The 21,035-nt window shown below is 39.6% G+C and overlaps 1 protein-coding gene and 1 long non-coding RNA gene across 4 annotated transcripts in view; one reads left to right on the forward strand and one right to left on the reverse strand.

Annotated features, from left to right (window-relative positions):
• Nucleotides 1-2,519: 2,519 nt before the first annotated feature.
• SHISA9 (shisa family member 9) overlaps nt 2,520-21,035 on the reverse strand; it is a 175,512-nt gene continuing 156,996 nt past the window's right edge. For all 3 annotated transcript variants that reach the window (XM_068206800.1, XM_068206799.1, XM_068206798.1), the window contains exon 5: nt 2,520-5,154. In XM_068206800.1, coding sequence (XP_068062901.1) covers nt 4,787-5,154 — 368 coding nt within the window. In that variant the 3' untranslated portion in view covers nt 2,520-4,786. The remainder of the gene's footprint in view (nt 5,155-21,035) is intronic.
• Nucleotides 8,966-10,521, forward strand: LOC137483589 (uncharacterized). Its single transcript, XR_011004548.1, has 2 exons — nt 8,966-9,464; nt 9,755-10,521. It is a non-coding gene; the product is annotated as an uncharacterized lncRNA (long non-coding RNA).

A 21,035-nucleotide genomic window follows, 5' to 3' on the forward strand; every position in this document is an offset into this window, starting at 1 on the left:
GCTCTGAAGGCGAAAATGAAATTTAAGGGAGAACACCTTGCTACTGAACAACGCTGTTATCTTGTTAGAAGAGTGACTGTGGGATGAGAAGGGCCTATTCAGGAAGCATGGCCTGTTCAGGATTGTTTGTTTGGCAGATTCTGACATAGGAAGAATGCCCAAAACTGGGATCAGGCTGTAACAAAGGGCTGTCACTGGGGACAGATACATCCCTCATGCTTTGCTAGCATGTTAGGGCCTGCACAGCTGAACGAGGTGTGTCAGTCTCTTCATGGTGCATCTTCTGCAGAAATGTTTGCTGCATCCCTCAGTTGCATTTGTATGACAGCAGCTTTTGTGAAGATATGGGGTATAAGCAGTGCCCTAATTTGGTTCTGGTTTCATGCTAATGTTATTGACCAAGTTGGCAGGTATGAGGACTCATCTAGTTTGCAGGCTGAGCAAAATCTGAGTCTGGAAATGTCTAAAGCAAGAAGCATGAATTCCAAGATTATTTTACAGACACTTTTCAAAATAGAGCTGTATGACTTTCCCACTGATAAAAATAACAATGTTCACTTTTTGGTAATGTGGTACTCATCCTATGATCACATTTTCAGCAGCAGATGATATATGAAATTATATAGTTCAATACAATAATATTGCCTGTCATAACTGTTTTTAGCAAAATAAAATTATCTATGCCAAATAGAAAGATGATATAATTACAGTGAAGACTATATTTATCATTGGAAGTCCTTCATGTATTCAAGAATAGAGACCTGGATTAAATAAAGTGCTCAAAATTGTGTGCAAAAGTAATTTGTGGACTAGGGTTATTTATTTAGTACCCAAAATTCAATAACCCAAAATTCTATAAGAATAGAGCAAAGCATGAGTCTTTTCCCAGATCTATTAAAATCTAAAGTTGTGAGTCGTGGAGACACCTCGTAATGTGAAATCTCATGAGACTTGATCCTCTGTTTATATAAGCCATCATATCTTCAGTTTGTCTAAGCTAAGGACCATGCTCTGAAGAGTTAGTCATGAGAACATATGTTTCCAGGGTAAAGGGCTCTAAACAGAAGCCTTTGGGCTTTTAGACTCTGTAGCTCTGTGCAGGAACATCATCCTTTCTTGACAGTGCAATTTTCTGTTTGTAGTCACTGCATCTGTGTTAAGATCAAAGAGCCTTATGGAAGAAATGCTGATGGGAGCCCAGTGCCGTTCTTGCTAGTGGTGTCAAAAGGGTCAGGCTGTCATAAGCAAAAAAAAAAAAAACCATGTGGAAACACAAAATCACATTCCAGTGGGTTTTCTTGTGAGATTTTCATGTACCTGAAAGAACAAAACTATGCTGACACACTTGTACTAGCAAAGCAGTTGGCCCTTTTGCCATCTGTGATTCCAATCAGGAATTTGCTGCTAGAAACAGCATGTGCACAGATGGGCTGGTGGTGGAGCTGTAACTGGAAGTTGTGTCTACTGCAGGTTAGGCTTGTGTTCCACTGGGCTCCCCAGGCTTCCCTGCAGGTTCCAAGGCTGCCCAGAATTTTCCTGCCACTGACCAGACTCTGTATGTCTCTCCTAAGCCCTATGGCAGAAAAAGATTGTTTCTGTAGTTGTACCTGAGACAGGGAAATGCTCCTGTAACAAAAAATGGGGCTTTTGTGCACTATTCCCTGGCAGCCATAAAGGTGTTTATTGAAAATGAGATTTTTCAACTATGTAAAAAGGCTAATACTGGAGACTTTTGAATTGATGTTTTCCCTCTGATAAAGTCTCACAGCTTCCAAAGGCTCATAAACAAGGTTGTGCAGTAAGTAGATTCTGAAGCTGGGTTTCCTGACTCCCTGTTTCTTGTTCTGAAATTTATTCACTATCATTTTAGCAAAGAAAGGAGAAGAAGCTACCCAAACCCTCTACCAAGTCAGCTTTACGAGCCATTAGCACTACTAAAAGCTGTAAGGACTTTCTTTTCCAGCAGAATTGGTACACAGATGTTGTGTAGGATATTCTCTAATTAATACATAAAATTTTTGAAGCAGTATACATTAGTGTTTCATTTGCTCTCACTGAGTTGTTGCAATGCTTGGACATATCTGAAGCTTCTTGCAAAACTCCCATGAATTCATGAGGATCAGCCTCTGCCCTTGGGCATGCTTATCTTTTTGTTGTTTTTCCTCAAAATTAACTGATCAAGCAGCACAAGGTGTGAGTGGTGCCTGGAGGCTTACAGGGCACATGGAGTTTTGCAAGGCTGGCAATCCCTGTGTATCTTGTGTTACATTGCATGTAACAGGCAGTCATAGAGTCACACAATGGTTGGGCCTGGAAGGAGCCTCAGACATCACCCAGCTTCTCCATAATGCAGATAACATGCAGTTGATTTCCAAAGAACCCCTTGTTCACACTTGCAAAGGCAAACCATCCTTTGTGCTGATATGAATCCCGCTGGCTGCAGTAAGATTCTCCAAAAGCTCAGTTTAGACTCAAAAATTGGCAGTGAGACAAGTTTAGGAATGAGCCAGCAAGTTGGATTCACTTAGAATCAGTTTTATTGCCAGGTAAGAAATTCATAGTAATATAGTGAATACATATGTTTACAAATAAACATTCTTAAAAAACAAACAAACATTTTATTGTAGGAAGTATTATTGGTATCATAAACTCTGTAGTTAACAAGTATTAACACGGGTTTACTTACAGAACATACAGTTACTAAAATATTTCCACATAAAATATGCTCAAGTTACACGAAACCTGTGTGAATTAAGAGTGCAGCTGTAATGTGTATCTAAAGCATATGGATTAACAGCAACATTCCATAAAGGGTCAAATTAAGTCAGCCAGTTGTGAAGGCAATAAAGATTAAAGGAATAAAAGTAAGATAGTGGAGAGTCTGGGTTGTGTGCAAAGTACTTGTCTTGTGGGCTTTGTCCACTTCTGATAGTCTTAAAACATATGATCATAAAATTTAGCAGCACGCTTATGGGGAGATACTGGTGCTCTCAGGATGCAAATCAATCTTGATATAGCTAAAAAAATGGCATCTCCATTTAACCAGATTTCAAAATCTTAGCCCTTGCATCCTTGACTAAGCAGAAGCACTGACAGTCAGTTGAGTACAGTAAGAAATGCCACTTCCAATTCTTCTTACAACATAACAGTTCTCACTCCTCCCTGAATACTCTTCCAGACCTAATCTCCCGAAGAATTGACAGCTGGTGAGAATGCAACTGTAGTAGGACAGCTAGTTGGGATTTAGCCAAGTGACTTGACTGGGAGAAGGGCAGGAATTTACTGAAAGACTGAATGCATTGCCTGCCATCCCATCCCAACTCTGTCTCTTTGTGGATGTGCCAAAGCCTTTACAGGACCAGGACTGTGAGTTTGCTACCAGTGCCCAGTTCGAGTGGTTTTACTCACACAAACAAGGCATCCTGCTCATCAGAACCACAGTCAAGACCATGAGTCCAATTGTTTGTTTAGTTTAACCCCAGATCTCTGATGTTTGAGGCTAGACCAGCCTCTTCCACCACACAGCCCACCAAGAGGGAACGCCACTAGAGAAAGCCAAACAGTTGAGACAATATACCAGATAACATTTACTTGAACTACAGAGAACTACCATGGCTAAAAGCAAATACAAAATGAGAGACTAGAGGGAAAAAGCTGAAATTGGGAAAATGAAGGGGCTAACTAAATAGTCTTGACTGTGCAACCACTGCATGGAGATGTAGTCCAGTTTCCTTTTGGAACAAACAGAGGAGGCTGAGCAGGGCAGAACCCTTGTCATCCTTAGCAAAACATGAGGAAATAGCTTAAAGGAACAGAGGGGTCACTTTGAAGAACAAGACTGTCATTGAACAATAGTAATACAGTAAAGGCACCACCCACGCTTAATTTCAGTCTGAAGCAGTTGAAGATAGGCAAAACATTTAGGTGAAGAAAAAATCCTGACAGTCTGCAAAGTGAGAATAGATACCATCTGCCTGAAAACATGAGGACTGAGAGGGAATATTCTGATGCCCTTTTTCCCCCAGCAGCTTTCTGTGTCATATGAAGTGTCTCTTCTTATTTTGGAGGTTCCCAAAAATTTCAAATCAAACGAAGTAAACTGAAATGAAATCTTCTGCTGTTATCATCCTGCTGAATTCTCTACCAGCCAGAAAGGTCCCATATGCTTTTAATCATAACAGTCTTTATAAATTCCTTGTGAAAGTGTCTTTGTCCCTTATTGTATATATATTTTTTGCGTTCTCTATAGGATGGTGTGAAGGTACAATAGTAGATGTTAGGGATCGTACCAAGATGTTTGCTCTCGGTTTTTCACAGGTCTAGTGATTCTTAATAGGTTTTATACAAAATTCCTCTCTGAAATAATATATTACAGCATATTGTTCTCTCTCTCTTCCTCTGTCTCAAGGCAGGAACATAGTGTAAATGTTTAAGCAGACATACAGTTTCTCTAGATTGTGCTACTTCTCATCATGGATTTTAGTTTCAAGTAAAAAAATTTAGTCACAAGGGTTTGTGTTCCATTGTGAAATACAAATGGAGTTTATAATTCAACCTTCAGTGTGTATTGCTGAATGGTATTAACCCACTCTTCGGCCTACAGCTGGCTGGATACCAAGAGTGTCCAGGTAGAAGTTCCTTCCTTCTGTTTACTCTTTTTTTGTTGTTTAATTTCTTTTTTTTTTTTTTGCCTTTTGGTTGAGTGTTTGTGTTGTGTATACATTTGCGTGTGGTTTTTAAAGGATTTCATTAAAAAAAAAAAAAAAAAAAGAGAACAAAAACAAACTCAAACAGTTACTTCTGTCTTGCTGTTGGTTATGAAGTATGGCTGTGGGCCCAAGTAGTGCTGGCTCCGGGTGGTCAGCGGGTCACTTAGCGTCGGGTCTCCCATGCCATGTTTGCCCTTGTTTGTGAACGCTTGCCGCCTCAGGGACGGGTCGTTGGGATCCCAGGTCTTGTAGTGGGAGTTGTAGCCCAGGGGGTGCGTGTGTATCTTGCCCATCCTGGATTTCCCGTTCTGCCTGGTGAGCCCGCTGTCGATGGTGTAGGCCCTCTCCTCGTCCAGGCGCACCGGGTGGAGGGGCAGGCTCCCCTTGGCAGCCAGCTCGGCCAGGTGTCGGCGCTTGGTATAGAAGTCATCGTTGACTTTGTCAGCTATTTGGGGTCAAAAGGGAGAAGGGGCAAAAAGAATCAGTTGGGCACAAGAAAAATGGTTTACAGTAGATCTTACATCTGCAGACCAGAACATTTACTGGTACATCAGTAAGAGAAATCGACACCACCTCCCGGCCCTTGTTTTCGCTCTGGAGCAGAGTTTTGGATGCCATTGTGCCAGGCTTTCATACATGCAGACAAAACCCTGTTGCCCTTGAAGAAAGGACTGTCCCTGCCCCAAATCACTCAGGTTGTACTGACATTTACATTATGGGGAGAAGTTCTATGAATCTCATCACTGTTCATGTCACATAGCATAGGAAATTTGGGAATTCTACAGAAGTACACATCCTTTCCTGGGAATACTGAGGCATCTTGGGTCACACTGCTATGTGAGAGCACATCCCTTTAAATGCAAAGTTACTCGTGGGTGTTTAACCCAGCCAGCTGTAGGGTCTGGTGGTGTGTGATGAGTTGGACCTGTTTCTGTTCAATAATGCCTCAGGACAATATTGAGAATGGGGTCTGTTCTCCTAAATGGTTGGAAGTTCACTAATGCTTTATGGGGCTGAAAGTACTTTGGGTTGTTGAAGGTTGGGTATTTACCCTGTGATTTTACAGACCATGAAAATACTAAATTCCAGGTTCTGACATGATTTTCTGGGGTCAGTGCCACTGAGAAATACAGCAACAGCCCTGCCAACAAATACTGCATTGCAGTTCTCAAATCAGGATTTTGCCCTCTGTGATTTCCTAGGCAAATGTCTTCCAGTGTACGCTTTTGCTCAAATTTGTTATTGCTGGCATTTATTTGGCCTTGCTTGAAAGTATGAACCATGCTTAGGAAGCTAAAGGCATTCTGTAGAAATCCAGCAACTCATTTCAATTTTGAGACTGAGGTTTAAGGGAAGCTTAACTGAATTTCATTTTTAAAGATCTTTCCTTTTATGTAAAGAGTGTTTATTTTCCCCCTTCAAAAATTTAGATGTTCATTTAAGATAGTGCCAAATACATAGATCAACTGGCACTGTGTTAATCAGCAGAGGTGTGCTTGGAATATATATTGTGTCAGCCTGGATTTGACTTCTGCTGTGCCCTAGCTGGATCCATCATTTTCATTGAAGCCATGCCATGTAAGGCTTCTCTGCAGAAGTCTGGTACATGTAGCTGTCTGCACAGCTCACTCATCTCCTTTTGCCTTCATGAGGTTTTTAATTCCCTGCACTGTTTTTTGTGTAGCTTCCTTATTTTGTTCTCGCCTGAGTATTCCTAGGAGGCTTTTGTTGCACTTTGAATTTTCTCCCTGTCTCTAGTTCTGAACTGGGTCTTTATGCAAGGCGGGGAAATTCCCAGGAGCATCATATTAATCTTCAAGATCAGGCTTCAGTTGTGCATCCCCCTTGTCCTGGCCCCTCAACAGGGAGGAATATTACCAAAGGCAGTTGCTATTTATTATCTCATGACATTTTTTTGAATAAATGACTGTGCAACTGGACTCTGCTCTTAAATCCTTAATTGTGTCATTAAAGAGGTGTTTCATCTCCAGTGGGCTGAAATTGCTCCTTTCTGTGCTGTCAGATTGGGCTTTGTGTGTTTTACCCAACTCCATCTGTTTCCATTTTCAGGCATTGAGTGAATGCTTTTCTAAAGCATACAGGTGTCTTCTGCTTGAAACAAATCACAGAATGTAGATAATGGCCTGCTCTCATTTCAGCCCAGGGTATGCAGTTGCAATTGCTGATAGACCTGTCATGTGTTACAAAGATAGTCTGTGAAGTTCTGCTTTGATTTTGGAGTGAGTTGTTTCATTTAGAGACCTGAATCTGAATAATCAAGAATTTCTCCCTGAAAGAGCTGTTTCCAGTTCTACATGTGGCTTGTCCTTTTAATTTGTTAATATTCTCTGAATGTCACAGAACCATTATGAATAAAAACAGGCTGGAAATGCATTTGCATTACTATTATCTCATTAATCTGTTATCAATAATTGAAAAAAATGGTTGCAGAAAAGGCACTGTGAATATTCACACAAGTCTTCATTTATATAAATTTTTATATCAAAGGCAATGCAGGCCAGCTGTTAGGGGAACAAGTTTCCATGTCATATGACTTAGATCTTGGTTATTTATGAAAAGTCACACTAGCTTATATAATTTAAATTCAGCACAGTTAATTATGTCCAGCATTTAATAGTGATACATTTGTATGCTTGTTTCACATTTAAATTAGTTTAATTTGCATACAAAAATTAAAAATTTAGCTAATCTAACATAAGAATAGAGTAAATGTATAAGTTTGTAGTTTTAATTTTATATTAGTTATGTTGCAGCAATTTGTCTTCTGTAGCCAAGATCTTTAATCAGCTGCAAGGTAAATAATGACTTCTCTTTCTAGAAATAGCAATGGCGATACAGCTATGTAAATAATGATCAAAAATTGCAGATATTTTTATTTCCTAGCTTTGCCTGCCATTTTTCCCTTTGAGGCCACAACAAGCTCACACTACGTCCTCAGTTTCTGTTATTTTTTTCTCACGGGAACCTTTTCCCACTGCAATGGTCCTGGGTCTCTGAATTTTATCAGACATTAGATATGCCACTCCAATCACCCTGAGGATGATGTCCTACAGAAGAGTAAATTGTATTTCTGTTGTATATAAAGGAGACCTTCACTGTTGAAAAAGGGAGGAAGAAATCAGCCTCACGAGGACTGTGCCTCTGACACGTCTCAGGATAGTTTTGCTCTTTTATGCCATGTTAAAATTCCAGATTTTCAACTCTTTGTTTCTTATGGAAAACCGCATAGAAACCGAAACAATTAATTCTGTAAATTTGGTTCCATTAAAGTTGCTTTAACTAACATAGTCCATAGTCCCTTTCTAGGGACTTCTCAACTGTTCTCTGGAAACTGGGCTTTAAAAAAACAAACCAGGATGTGAACTGTAAATCCTCATCAGCAAAGTCAAGCAGAAAGCTGGCAAACAACAGCTGCCAAGTGGCTGATTTTGTGTTTTGTGTGGCAGTGCCAGTGTGGCAGAGCTGCTGTTTGTGTTTGTCCTGATCAAGTGACACTTTGCAGGCTTTGCCTGGGGACTCTTCCCTGTGCCTCGGAGTTCAGTTCTGGCAGCGACAGGCAACCCTGCGCTGAACGTTTTAACTTCCCTCCATCCTGTTTTCTTTCTGCTTGCACGTGCAGGTGGCCACACAGGCACTGGTACCAAAAAGGGGGGGAGGAGATACCATTGTAGCCAATATGAGCAAAATCAGCAGTGATAAACCTGAATTGTTCAGTTGTTCAAGAGGGCTTTTGGCAACTCTTAGCGCCATCCTTGTTCTTTCATGCGGGTTTCATAATAGCAGTGGGCTGCGCCCTGTGTGCGTGACCTGATGTTACTACAGTGTAGAAACAGGTTTTTGCTTTTCATTTTCAAAGCAGAAAAGATTCAGAACAGTAATATTGAGTATGGTTTTGTAACAAATGTTTTACCAAGAAAAGTATATTAATAGTATCCTGAAGCGAACTACTTTAAAAATCAACTGTGAATCTGAGGGAGTTTGTTTTTCTTCTTAAGCAGACCCTATAAATATTTTGTGGACTTTAAACATCCAAAGAGATACTTTGGAGTTAGAGGATGGATTTGTTATGTGACCTTATGTACATGACTCAACTTCCCTCTGCCTCGGTTTCACCTGCTGTAAAATGAGCCGTTAGCACATTGGAGGAGATAATTCTGTTAGGAAGTTGAATTGCTATTTGTAGAGTATTCTGAGATTTTGGAAGAAAGGTGCTATAGCAGTGCCTTTTGCAAAGATATCAAAACATGTAGGGACACTGTTTCTCACTAGATGTTTGCAGAATTGTTTGTTATCTGAACGTATTTTAAGAACTAGTTTGTGAAATGCAGAGCTTTATTCTAGCCAAAAAGACTGTATTTCAAATGAAGGGCTAGAGATGTAGAAAGCAAGCCAGTGGAAAGTGCTGAGGACAGGACAGCAATGGAATTGCTACAGTGACACATCCTATTACAGCTGAAATGAAGTAAGTGCCTGTTTGTGGGAAGTTTCTCTGTGAGGCTGTCCCTCTGTTCTGTACAGCAGTTTCTAACTAGGCTTTGCTTCCACAGCCATGGGTGTGCTGAGGCTGTGGTGTCATTACCTGAAGCTGTGGGAAACTTCTCTTTCTCTAAGTAATGGAAGTGAAACTCAAGGAAAGACAGAAGGGTAATGAATCCTGACTCAGAGACAACACGAGGATTTTGCCCAGGGAAATACTGGGCTGCTGCCTTTGGTGGTGCTGTTGATCCTCTCTGAGTGTGTGATTGCTTATTCATTTGCCTTTCCAAGCTAGCATCTAAGACAATATGTTCAAAGGCTTCTGGGACATAAACCAGCTCTGTGTGAGAGTTCTTGCAGGATTTCATCTGAAAATCAAAGTATCATTTGTACACTAGCACAAGTTTATTCTTGGGTGAGGGGAAAAAACTCACCCAGACAGAAGTTGAATTAGTTGTCCCAAGTATGAATTGGATCCAAAAAAATTCACAGAAAAATGTACTCCATGCAGTAAAGCAAATAGCTAATGACCTGTGTTTTGAATTAAGGGGCTCACCAACTATCATGGACCATAGAAGAATTTACTCTGCATAATTGGAAGTGAGTTGAAAATTAGATTGCATGGGGAAATTTCAGCTAGACAAGATTCTATTGGTAGAATGGGGAATGGGCAGGTTGATGTGAGAGATCTGTCTGTGGCCAAGAGCAGGGAGTGTGGTTATTTCATGGCTGGTCACCGTTCTCATCTCATGTGCACTAGGGTGGCTCTATACAAGTTTGGGCAATTTTATACCATACTAAATTTCAAGAAAGGACAAATGTAATTTAAAATAATTTTTACAGCCCTCCTTCTCATTCTTGTATTGAGTTTTGAAAACTCAGAATTCAGCCTATGGCCTGCATTGATTTCTGTCCTAAATATTTGATTTTCTCCTAATACCATTTTGCCTTTATTCAAGACATTCTGAAAATGAAGACTATTTTATGTCTTTGGATTCTTTCCTATGGTTTTTATTTCCTACTACTGACAGAGGTAAAGAAAAATACATAATGCACAGAACCCCACATAAGTTTTGTAGAACCTACTTTTTGTGGCTCAGTGTTATTCCTCTCCTGGCCCCTTTATCACTTCATCTATTTACTGATTTCTTACAGTGATCTGGAGAGAGACCAAGCATGAAAAGAAAAACCATATCAACCTTTTCTTCTCAGACATTGTTTGAAAAGAGCTTGTCCACCTCCAGACACAAGACTACATGTTGTTTTCCCAGTGAAATAAAATCATTGCAAGATATGAGACATGAAAAAAGATAAATATGTAGGCCCAAACATTTCTTCTCTTCTTTTGATTATTTTTATGACAGTTTATGAAAGGCTGAGGAGGCCAGAATATTTCTGGGTTTTGAGACACATTAGGAATGGTTTAGGACAGGAATGTAATTAGACTGGGTAAGTGAAGCCTCCAGTCTCAGCAATGCTCTTTAACCCCCACAGCAAAGTCTGCTGCCTGGCTGGGATCACCGAGATAGATTTTGATGGACTCCTCAGGCATTAGACAGGATGTGTGGTTCACCAGAAGCAGGGTTGCCATTCCCTGGAACACAAGAGTAGTCACATGTCTGGGAGCAGAAGTGTCCCTCTTCTGACAACGTGCCAAAAAGCACAGCACTGTAAAGTCTGTTTTTTTCTTTCTCTTTTTCCAAATGTTTATTTACTGTGTGAGTTTAGGCAGGTTTCTCCTTGGACATGTAAAACAGATTTTCCAGCTGGGCTTTGTATACTTGCCTGCATTGATTTACATAGTATTAAATTGCAATATTTATGATTCAATTTTGCAAAGTGCTGCAGTAATATTGTGATTTTGTTTTGATCAAAATACTCCAGACACACACACATTCTGCCTAACCTAGGGACCAGTGGCATGCAGTTACTTGAATCTAACCAGTATAAGCAAAACAAGACTTTTCCTGACTAATCAGAATATAGGCTCTGTTAACCTGGAAACAAATGGTGGCTGGCTGATTCACAGTAAATTAACATTAGAATTGTAAATGTTTTTAGCAAACATGAAATCTGTTGCATGCAGATAGACAAAGATCACACTGCTTGGTTATATCCTCAAGTGATTTAACATTTTAAATTCAAGCACCAACATGCTAAACTGCTGGTTCAGTATTGTACAATGAATGATAAATTTTAAAAGGAAGTAAGAGCACCAATTCTATTCTTGATCAAAGGGATGAAATTGTAAAAGAAGTCTAAGAGAATTATGTATTAAAATCTCTGACTTTTCTTTGAAAATGCAGCCAGTGGCTGTCCTGTAACTGTAAATCTGTTTTTCCATTATTTTTTTTTCCTAAAGCCCTCTAAGCTTGTGGCTTTCATGGCATCTACAATGGCAAATAAATATGAAAAGTTCTGCTGTGAAATATTTATTTCATTTTATCTCATTTAAGCATATTTATCAGGTTTTTTACTGGAAACCTTATATATGGTATGAAAACTTGTCTTTTGAAATAGAAACTATCCAAGGAGTCATGCTGTCATGCTTAACTTCTGAATAAAGCATGACTGCGGCATAAACTGATTTAGGAAAGGAGGGTTTGGTTTGCTTTCTGAAAATGCTGTCCAAAGCCAAAGAGGTTAACACTTAGGAGATTTGCTTAAAAGGCTTCTTCCACTTCTTCCTCCAGTAATCTTTCTTGCTTTTTCACTGGGTGGGTTTTAATGCTTCTCAGGATAAATTTGATTGTGTCAGAAGGTTTGCAACGCTTCCATACATCAACAATAACACAAAATGGTTTGTAACCTTTTTGGTTGGTGAGGACGTTCTGTTTGTCTAGGGCAGAGCCTCCTCAGGATTGCAGGGGCTGCTCCCTCTGCATTTGCAGGAGCAGTGAGCAGTGCTGGGCGCCCAGAGCCCTGCCCCGCAGCCAGGGCTCCCTGCAGCCTGCTCAGGGCTCCCCCTGCTCCTGGGGGCACACAGGGCTCCTGGCTGCTGCACACAGAGGGGACCTGGGGCACAGCCGAGCAGAGCTCACCGTGTTCTGCAGGGCGTTCAGCATCTAAGAAAGCCTGCTTGGTTTTCCTTCAGGTGTCAATTTACCTTATCTAACATTGGAAAAGCTCTGCTATTCCTGACCACATTTATTTGTAATAACTGTTCTTAGCATGAGCATAATTGAACTTTCTTTTCACACGTTGCTGTTGGCATTCTTCGGTGTGCTCAATTTTGTTTTCAATTTTAATACTTTTGATGGATATTTTTGTGTCTTTTAGTATAGTGCTGGTTATAACTCTTACACATATATGTGAATCAGCTACAGATGAGCTGCAAATACCAGATGTGATCACATAGGAAGCTGCATGAGAACACAGAAAACCCAATTCGATGTCTGAACATGTAATTAAGATGTGGTTTCAGTGCTGAAATAGACTTGCATGTTTATGCCTTTCAACTGCCATCATACTAGATTTACACTGTTATTTCCTGAAGTGAAGAAAGGCCTACAGGCTTTTTGAATTGTACCAGTCAAATGAAAAAATTAAGTCCCGGGGATGTAATGGCTATTTTTTGCCTAATTTGTTTTTATTTTATCTGTTTCCTAACTGCTTTAATTTAAAAGGATTTTTAATAATTTGTCTGGGTTGACATTGATTTTTCCCCCAAAATAGTTCTGGCATAAGTAGTTTCTATTAGAAAGTCATGTTTTTCTACTCTTTTCTCAGGAGGAAAAAAAAAAAGGGAATTAAGTAATTTCATATCTATACTTATACATATTGAGTTCTGGATTTTTCTTCTTTTCCTGTCTCCTCTTTTTAGACTCTATGGCATTTGTATCATTAAACTCTTGAGCATGGTTGCCAGAGGTTTCCAAACCAGAGATGTGTGTCAAACTGAAAGGAACTCGTGTTCCCTGGCAATTCCCAAACTTGCCCTGTCAGAAGAATATGAGTTCCTTCAGGTTTTCCTGCAGCTTGGGCCAAGTCCAAGGCAGAGCCCTCACATAAGGCAGCAGCATCAGTGACTGACAGCCAGCCCAGAAGAACTGGAAATGCAGCTCCCTGCCATGAATAGATAATAGTGACACACCAGATTGCAGCCACAGAGGAGTGCACAGCTCCTCTCTCCCCTTTTCCCCAGGAACTGCAATCATATCAATTGCTGGGGAAAATGAGCAGCAGCAGTGCTGGGCTGCAGCTCTGCCTCCTCCCCTGTGGCAGGGCCCTGGCTGCTCTCCACAGTAGCACCTTCCAAATCCTGGAAAGCTTTGCAAGCCTTCCCACTGCAAAACCTACCTGCTGTACTTCATCTTTTCCTTAGAATGGAAACAATGATACCTTTGTGTTGATTTTTTTATGCTGTAGTATCATAACTACTACATATTAGATTTCTTTTTCAGCTTCTCTTTTCTCCTCATTCTTCTTCAAATAAGCTGTTAGAGAAAGACTTGTGCAGAAATTAACTGTGCACTGCAAATCATGTTACTGCTCTTCTTCCCTCCATGCCTCAAGCCCTTTGTTATTATAGTATGAATGTGCAGGAATAAAGTAATGGTCTCTGTGACTTCTATGTGTGTGATTTCTTAAAAACACATTTACTGTCTTTAGAGCCCCCTTTGCAGAACTAAAATAGCAGACAGAAAATTGCTGCTATTTATATGATATTGTTAATAAGGGATTCATTCCTATCAGTTGTTTTACTATCTTTTATGTTCATGGGTAATCCTCAAGAACGCTGCACTCTGCTTTTGACATATATCCATGTACAAAACTGAAAAATCTTAAATCATTATATTACATGTTGAGGTATGAAATTCTTCCTGCAAAAATATTGCCATACATTACCTACAAAACTAATAATCCAGAGGGAAAAATGGGTGGAGTATGTTAAAAGCAAGTAGTGCAATGTGTAGGCTCCATGGTGGGAACTGTTAAAAGCCACACTTCAGATTCAGTCTAGATTTGAGTTGGGATCCCACAGTGTTGCTATTTGTCTGCAGGTATTCACAGTTGTTTTCATATCTTTAGGATCAATCTCTATGCTTAAATAATTGATGAAAAAAATTGCATTGTGGGATGAAAAGTATGTTTATATTGCAAAATAAAACAGTTACAGAGAGGGATGTTTAGGAAGGGCTGCAAGTGAAAATGCTCAGCATAGTTAGGTTTTGTCACCACATGAGCTGAGCCTTGTTTTTATTGGCTTGCTTTTATTGCCTGAGCATAAAATTTCATTAATGTCTTCACATCACTTAATATGTAAAAAAATCTCATGCATTTCATATCAGCATTTCATAGAAATAGGCTGGAATAAGCCATGTTTGATTTAGATTTACTTCCTTTCTTCCTGGGGTCGCCACCGATCTCAATGGATGGAAATAAACCTGGTTACTATAAGCTCATTTCCTCTGAAGGCTCTACCTTCAAGGCCAGAAGACAAGCAAAAGACAGCAAAATCCCCATTCTCTAGCAGTCAGCTGGGTTTCTGGTACTCTTACTTTAGATCTCTCCATTATGACTTATAAAATGAGATTTTTATTTCATTTTTATTCATTATCACATAACAAGGATTTTTCAAATCAATTAGTTTCCAGAGAGTCAACCTAATTTTCAGTGAAAGGGTGTGATTTCTCTATGGTGCATAACTGATGGAACATGGAGTGGTGTTTATAAGTTGAACTTTTATGAATGATTGGTGAAGATTTAGTTTTCACTATTTTAATGTGCTGATAAAAAAAAAGAGGCTGTTTCTCTGTGGTAGGGAGTATAGATGCAAGTAATATCAACATCAAGAACAAGAATTAGGATGCACAGATTTAAATTTGCTATTTTGGCATGAAAAAGAGGTTAAGATTTAATAACTTCTTAGGAATAGTCTTCAGCCATTACATAACTAGGGAGTGGAGCAAGTTCAGAAAAACCAGATTGACTAGGTGCGAGTCCAACCCACAGAACTAAAAGTTTAAAGTTTAAACCTAAACTAAATACACCTCAAGGTCGGAATTCCCTTCATTCCCAAGTTCAGTGTGTTGCCAAAGTCTAAAAAATGAGCCAACATAGATGGCAGTGTTTAGGAGAATCCTATTTTGGTGCTAAAACTGCTTCTTGTAAAAGAAGGACTATTTGCAGTTTCCTTCCACCTGCCATGATGTCGCTTCTGCCAAGACCAACATATCCCCAAAGTTCACAAATCTGTGTTTGTACAGGATGGAATGGGCAATGGTTGCTTGGAAGCCTGAATGCTTAGAGCACAATTCCCCATCCTCAGAAAGAATATCCTCTTTAGATTTTACAGTAAAATGTTGTTTTTTAAAAAGTCAAAAAAGAATGTCAGCAAAGCAGATGATTTAGCTCAAGTTTCTGAGGCTCTGCACAAATGACACATTTATAATTAAAATATGAGTACTTCACTGGAAGAAGAAATGAGTGTTCTAGATGATAAAACAGAAAAATATTTTGATCAAGACTCTCCAAGCATTTTATATTTACCTATGACACTGTGCCTGTGAGTATCAGAAGCCAATTGGGTAAATATCAGATAAAAGAATTAAATTATTTAGTGGAAGCAAGAAAAGGTCTTGTAATTTCATCTGCATGCACTGGGCAGGCTGTGAAATTTGCTGCGTCTCATCAGAAGACGTGAGTGAAAGAAGTGATCCACTTCCTCTGGCTGGGGAATGGGAAGGCTGAGGGAAGGTGCTGGCAGGGGGGTTGGTAAAGCAAGGCTTGCTCCTGAGTGCTGCTTGGCTTTTCTCTTGTGCCTGAAGTAGAAACAAGGATTAAAATATGAAAGACTTCACTAACAAATGAACACTCAAAAGCTTCAAAATCTCCAGCCACACTGGGCTGAGTAAATAACAATAATAATAAAAAGATACCCAGCTTTTATGTCACACTTTCTTGAGCCAGATCTGTAGTTCCAGTGCTGAGTTGGGCAGATTGCCTAGTCGAGCATTATTTGTGACACAGCACATACCTCTGGATATATTAAATCATTATCTGAATCACCCTCTGGATATTACAAATGATGCTTTAATCTGTGCTTCCCTGTTTTTCATGGTGTTAAATCCAGTGAGATACTCCTATGCCCCAGATTTTTTTTGATCCATCTTTGTGTAACTGCTTATGGAAGTAGTAACTGAAAAATTTTGTCTTTGAAAAGAAAGCATAATTCCTTTTTCAGCCTTCCAAAGAAACATGAGTATTTACCTCTCAGTGTAACAGTATGGTTGATGCAGGAAAGTAAATTAATACAAACATATTGGGTCCAATAAATTTGTAGTTCTGCTTTTTCTAAAAGTGGACTGTATCAGACCTGTGAATGCATGGGCAGGCATGTTGTGTGTTTCCATTTTTCCAATTACAGTGTTTCTTTCCAGGCCAGAGCACAATGAACTACAGGGAATGGTACAGAGTCTCATGGTGAGAGACAGATCTTGCACCAGCACAGAGTTCCAGCCATTTCTATGGAAATTGAAGGTTCGAAGCTTGGGAGAAAGCAGCAACAAATTTCCCATCAGACAAGAAGATGGTTCAAAGATAAGAGCCCAGAGCTAACTTCGGCTGATCTTCCCTGTGAATCCTTCTCTGTGTGCAGAGGACACAGGACCAGGTCAGTTTGCTCATATGCTTCAACTTTCTGGGGAATTGTTGCCCGGTGCCTTGGCACACTTGTGGCCACACGACTTTCTGCAGGGACCTAACCAGGAGATATTTATTCTTTGAGTGTCATATTTGCAGAATTTTACTTTGCAGTTTTGCAACTGCAAGCAGAGCTGGATCACAGTCTAATGTTTCCTCTGGGATCAAAGAACTGTGCAGCTTCAAGAAATGCTGGGAGCTGTAGACTCAGAGATGTGATGGTGGGTCTGCTGCCAATTATATCCTCCTAGCTTCACTATATCAAATCAATTAGATCTGATTTAATCCCACAGGAGACTAACAACTCCCAGCATCAGGGAAGGCTTTCTCAGTCTGTGTTTTGGGAAGGAATTCTGTCCAATGTATGTTTATTTTGTCTTTTTTTTGACACTGTCCTGTCAGCTCCTCAAATGGTTGTGTGTATGTGTGAGAAGGGAAGAAGAAAATTCATGAAAGAAACAGAAAATCATGTTAAACTGTAGAAACATTTGTGTTCTTAGTTTTTACTTGCATGTTTGTGTACCTCTCCAGCAGCTGCGTGATCATTTTCCGAGTCCTCTGGGGATTTAGAAGTTGGGTTGGGAGTATTTTTTTCATTTCTGTAAGAAGGTCTAAAGATATTTAATAACTTTGCACTCCCTGAAATTTGGGAAAGAAAATTAACTGTTACTGAGCCAGACCTGAAGAACAGTGTGACTGCATAAATAACTAATAACTCAGGATAATGAGGCCTGTTTAAACTCTAGGAAACTCTTACGCAACAGGATGGACTACAACTCTTACAGTTTAGTAGAGTGGAATTTGAAGTTGGACTGTTCATGCTTTCCAAATGAATGTCCAAATGATGTGCATAAAAATTTGTGATGAGCTACCTTTGTATGTCCTGGGACTTGAATTTTGTGAAGGTGTTCAGCTGCAAGATCTCCATCCACTTGTAGCTTTAGGCATGTCAGTATTGCTTAAGTGAGCAATAACCATTTAAGCATGGAGTAAAAACATGGCTGATGAACTGGAAATAAGAATAATTTATGCAGAAAAACCTCTTTCTGCACTTTTCACATAAATAATCAAATACTGCAAAAGCAGTGAAGAAAACCAGGATCATGTTTTCTCAGGTGACCAAAAAATTGAAATTTCTAAACACTGGGTGTTTATTGCCACACAAAATTCAATGACCACTTCTGCTGGGACTGGTCTTGGAGCTTGTTAACCCTTTTCCCTCAGACAGTCTCTCACATTCTGAGGTGGGAAAAATTTTGCACTGTTGAAAAGAGATTCTGTGGTTTGAAAATGGAAATCTAATGGATGAACAGAGTGCACCTAACAATAAGTCAGAGCAGTCAGTCAGTAGGCTAGAGATTCTAGGAGGCAAATTTCTTATCTGTTTGTTTAGGAAATGCATGCTCTCTGTCTAATTTTCCAAGTGGTCCTTTGCCTTCTGCTGATTATTCCCTGGTGGTGTGTGTGTCAAGGTAGAAGGAGAATAAAATTCTCGTGCACTAAGGAAAACACTAAGCACATCTTAACTCACCAGTACATTGCTGTACTCCAGGTACTCATCTGAGAATTCAAAATAGGCACACAATGTCCTCACATCATTCAGAGATGTAAATGCCAGCAGACAGTCAGAGGAAAAGGTGAATTTGGTCAACAACCATGGTCAGTACTTAAGGAATTCTGGAGGCTGCAGCAAAGAAAGGAATTCCTAACAAATGAGGACAACATCCTCTTTCATTGAGTGTAAAAGTGTTTGGTTGTGCGCTTTGAGATTATTCAAGTAAAACTATTTAGCTTTTTAAAGCTAAAGGCATCCACAGCAGCCTTTTCAACTCTCTCCTCCCCTGTGGTGCTGAATCAGACACTGCAATGCACACATTGCACAGCACACATGCATGAGCAGTCCAATGTCCAGCCACACTCTGCTAAGCTCTGTCACCTGGACTATGAGGCAGCTTTAAAATTGCTTCCTGGGGACCAGCTTGCTCTCACTACCAAGGTATGGGTCATTCTTACTCAGTAGCACAATGCAAATTGATAGCAAGGGCTCTCTTGTCTCTTGTTTTCACAAGCACTTGAATCTTTACTGAAGCTAATGGAGAACCTGAACATGATCAAAACAGAGATTAATGTGACTCACTACTTTTCCATAAACTGAATTTTCACAGCAGACAATCACTGAGGAATGAGTAGCTTAATTCTAAAATAAGCCAAATTTTTAGGACATCTGTAGTTCAGAAGAAAGCAGCTGTGTAGAAATTAATTTAATACTGCCTCTGGTAAAGCTTCACTTTTTCAGTTATCTAAACTTCTAACCACTTATGGCCACATTCTGATGAGTGATATTAATGTACTATAGTTACAGCTGCTACAAAACATTAGAACTGCTGCTTCCTCCATTATTAAAGAAAGGGTTATTAAAGAAAAGGGTTAAGCATAGTGGACTACACCCAAACAATGGGATCATGCAGAGTAAGGGGCACTTAAATAAATACGGTTTTGCCTCAAATGTATGGAGAAATATAGAACACATCCCTTATTAAGTTTCTCTTGTGGCAAATGAATGCACCCTCAAGCCACAATCAATGAATGCAAAAAGGAATGGACTACACACACTCATTAACCAGCTGTGGGGATCCATAAATACAAGTCTGAATGTTGGCAGGCAAAAAATGCCTTGCCCTGTGACATGAGGTCAGTGTGAACTCAGTCTATGTCTGGTTGCTGAAAAGATGTTGTCAGGTTAAATTTGTACTGGTAGGCTTGATGCTGGCCAGCTCGTTTTTCCTTTTTCAGAACTCTCCAAAAGCCAACACAAACCCTGCAGTCTGGAGAGCTGGATGTCAGCGTGGTCACACACCTAGGCCTGGCTGGCATCAGGGGAAAACCTCTTTGTGACCTTGGCATGTACTCAGGAGGTAGTCTTGGGAGGAATCAGAGCCTCAAGAGTGTGAAAATGCTTGAAAACCCAGTGTATTTAGTTCTTGCTCCCAAGTCCAGACCGAAGGTGTGAATGTGTAACAGTTTCAAAACTTCTCTTGTTTTCTGCTGAGAAGTTTGGATCACAAAGCAGCACTTTTGTACTTGTGAAAATTCACCTGCATGTAAAACTTGGCAAAAAAGATAGAAGGGAGGAGAAGAATATGGGAAAAGCATGGAAAGATGGTGCAATCCCCCTGGAAGAAAATGTCCCTGAAATTATGTTTAATTTAGTTTAAGATTCTGAGAGGCATTATACAACTTCTGGAGCTGAAGTGCACAATCTTTCAAGGTTGATTTAACTGTATGGTTATAATCTAGCTGCTTTAAAAACTTTTACTCAGACACACAAGAAATATAAGTTCTAATTTCATAATTTTTTTAAAAGGTACATTTATTGGCTCTTGGGCAGATGAGAGAAGTTTCTTAGAGTGTTTCATCACTCATTTTGTTATGCTTAAATACCTTCCAGCTTTGATGATTGGCTTGACCTAAATTGACACCTGAAAAAGAAGCTCAATATCAGTGCATAAATCTTTGATAATCACCACATCGTTACACAGTAGCACCTTTTGAAGAAGGAATTGTGAAGCTGCTTGGTATTCAAAACCCAGCAGAAAGCTATTAACCATTGTTTTTATAAATAGATTTAAAACACCACTTGTAAGATATAAAACCAACAGGCTAAAGTAAAACTGAACTATTTGAGATGGAACTTTGATGTACATTTTGTTTGAAGTCTGGTATCCTGAAGTGCAGATAAAGGAATGTAAGTTTGTGATGAAAATTTTTTCTGGCATGGTGAAGACTCAGTTCTTTAGTCAGAAAGCTCTGAGCTGTTCTGCTCTTTTTCTAGATACGTATCTCTGTCAGGAAACGGGGAGAGTGGCATTATTCTGAATTTATGGGGAAACGATGTTAACATCCACATGTGAAAGCTAAGTGAGGGTTAGTGGGGAAAGACACCCCAGTTCTTAATGTATTATTGTCTAGAAGGGGATTTCTGTCATTACAGGGTGTGAAGCAGGTATTTACAGCCCCTGAAAACTATTATAAACTTAGACATTCAGGATGAAAATTATTTTGAATTTTTTACTCTTTATTGTCCTTTTCCCTCCCCACAACTGTTTCTTTGAGGATGTTTTCTCATTTATTTAAAATAATATTAATCAGGCACAGAAATAAGCCACCACTGGGATCTTTATTAGG

Source organism: Anomalospiza imberbis, chromosome 16, assembly GCF_031753505.1.
Source record: "Anomalospiza imberbis isolate Cuckoo-Finch-1a 21T00152 chromosome 16, ASM3175350v1, whole genome shotgun sequence".
Classification (NCBI taxonomy): Eukaryota; Metazoa; Chordata; class Aves; order Passeriformes; family Viduidae; genus Anomalospiza; species Anomalospiza imberbis.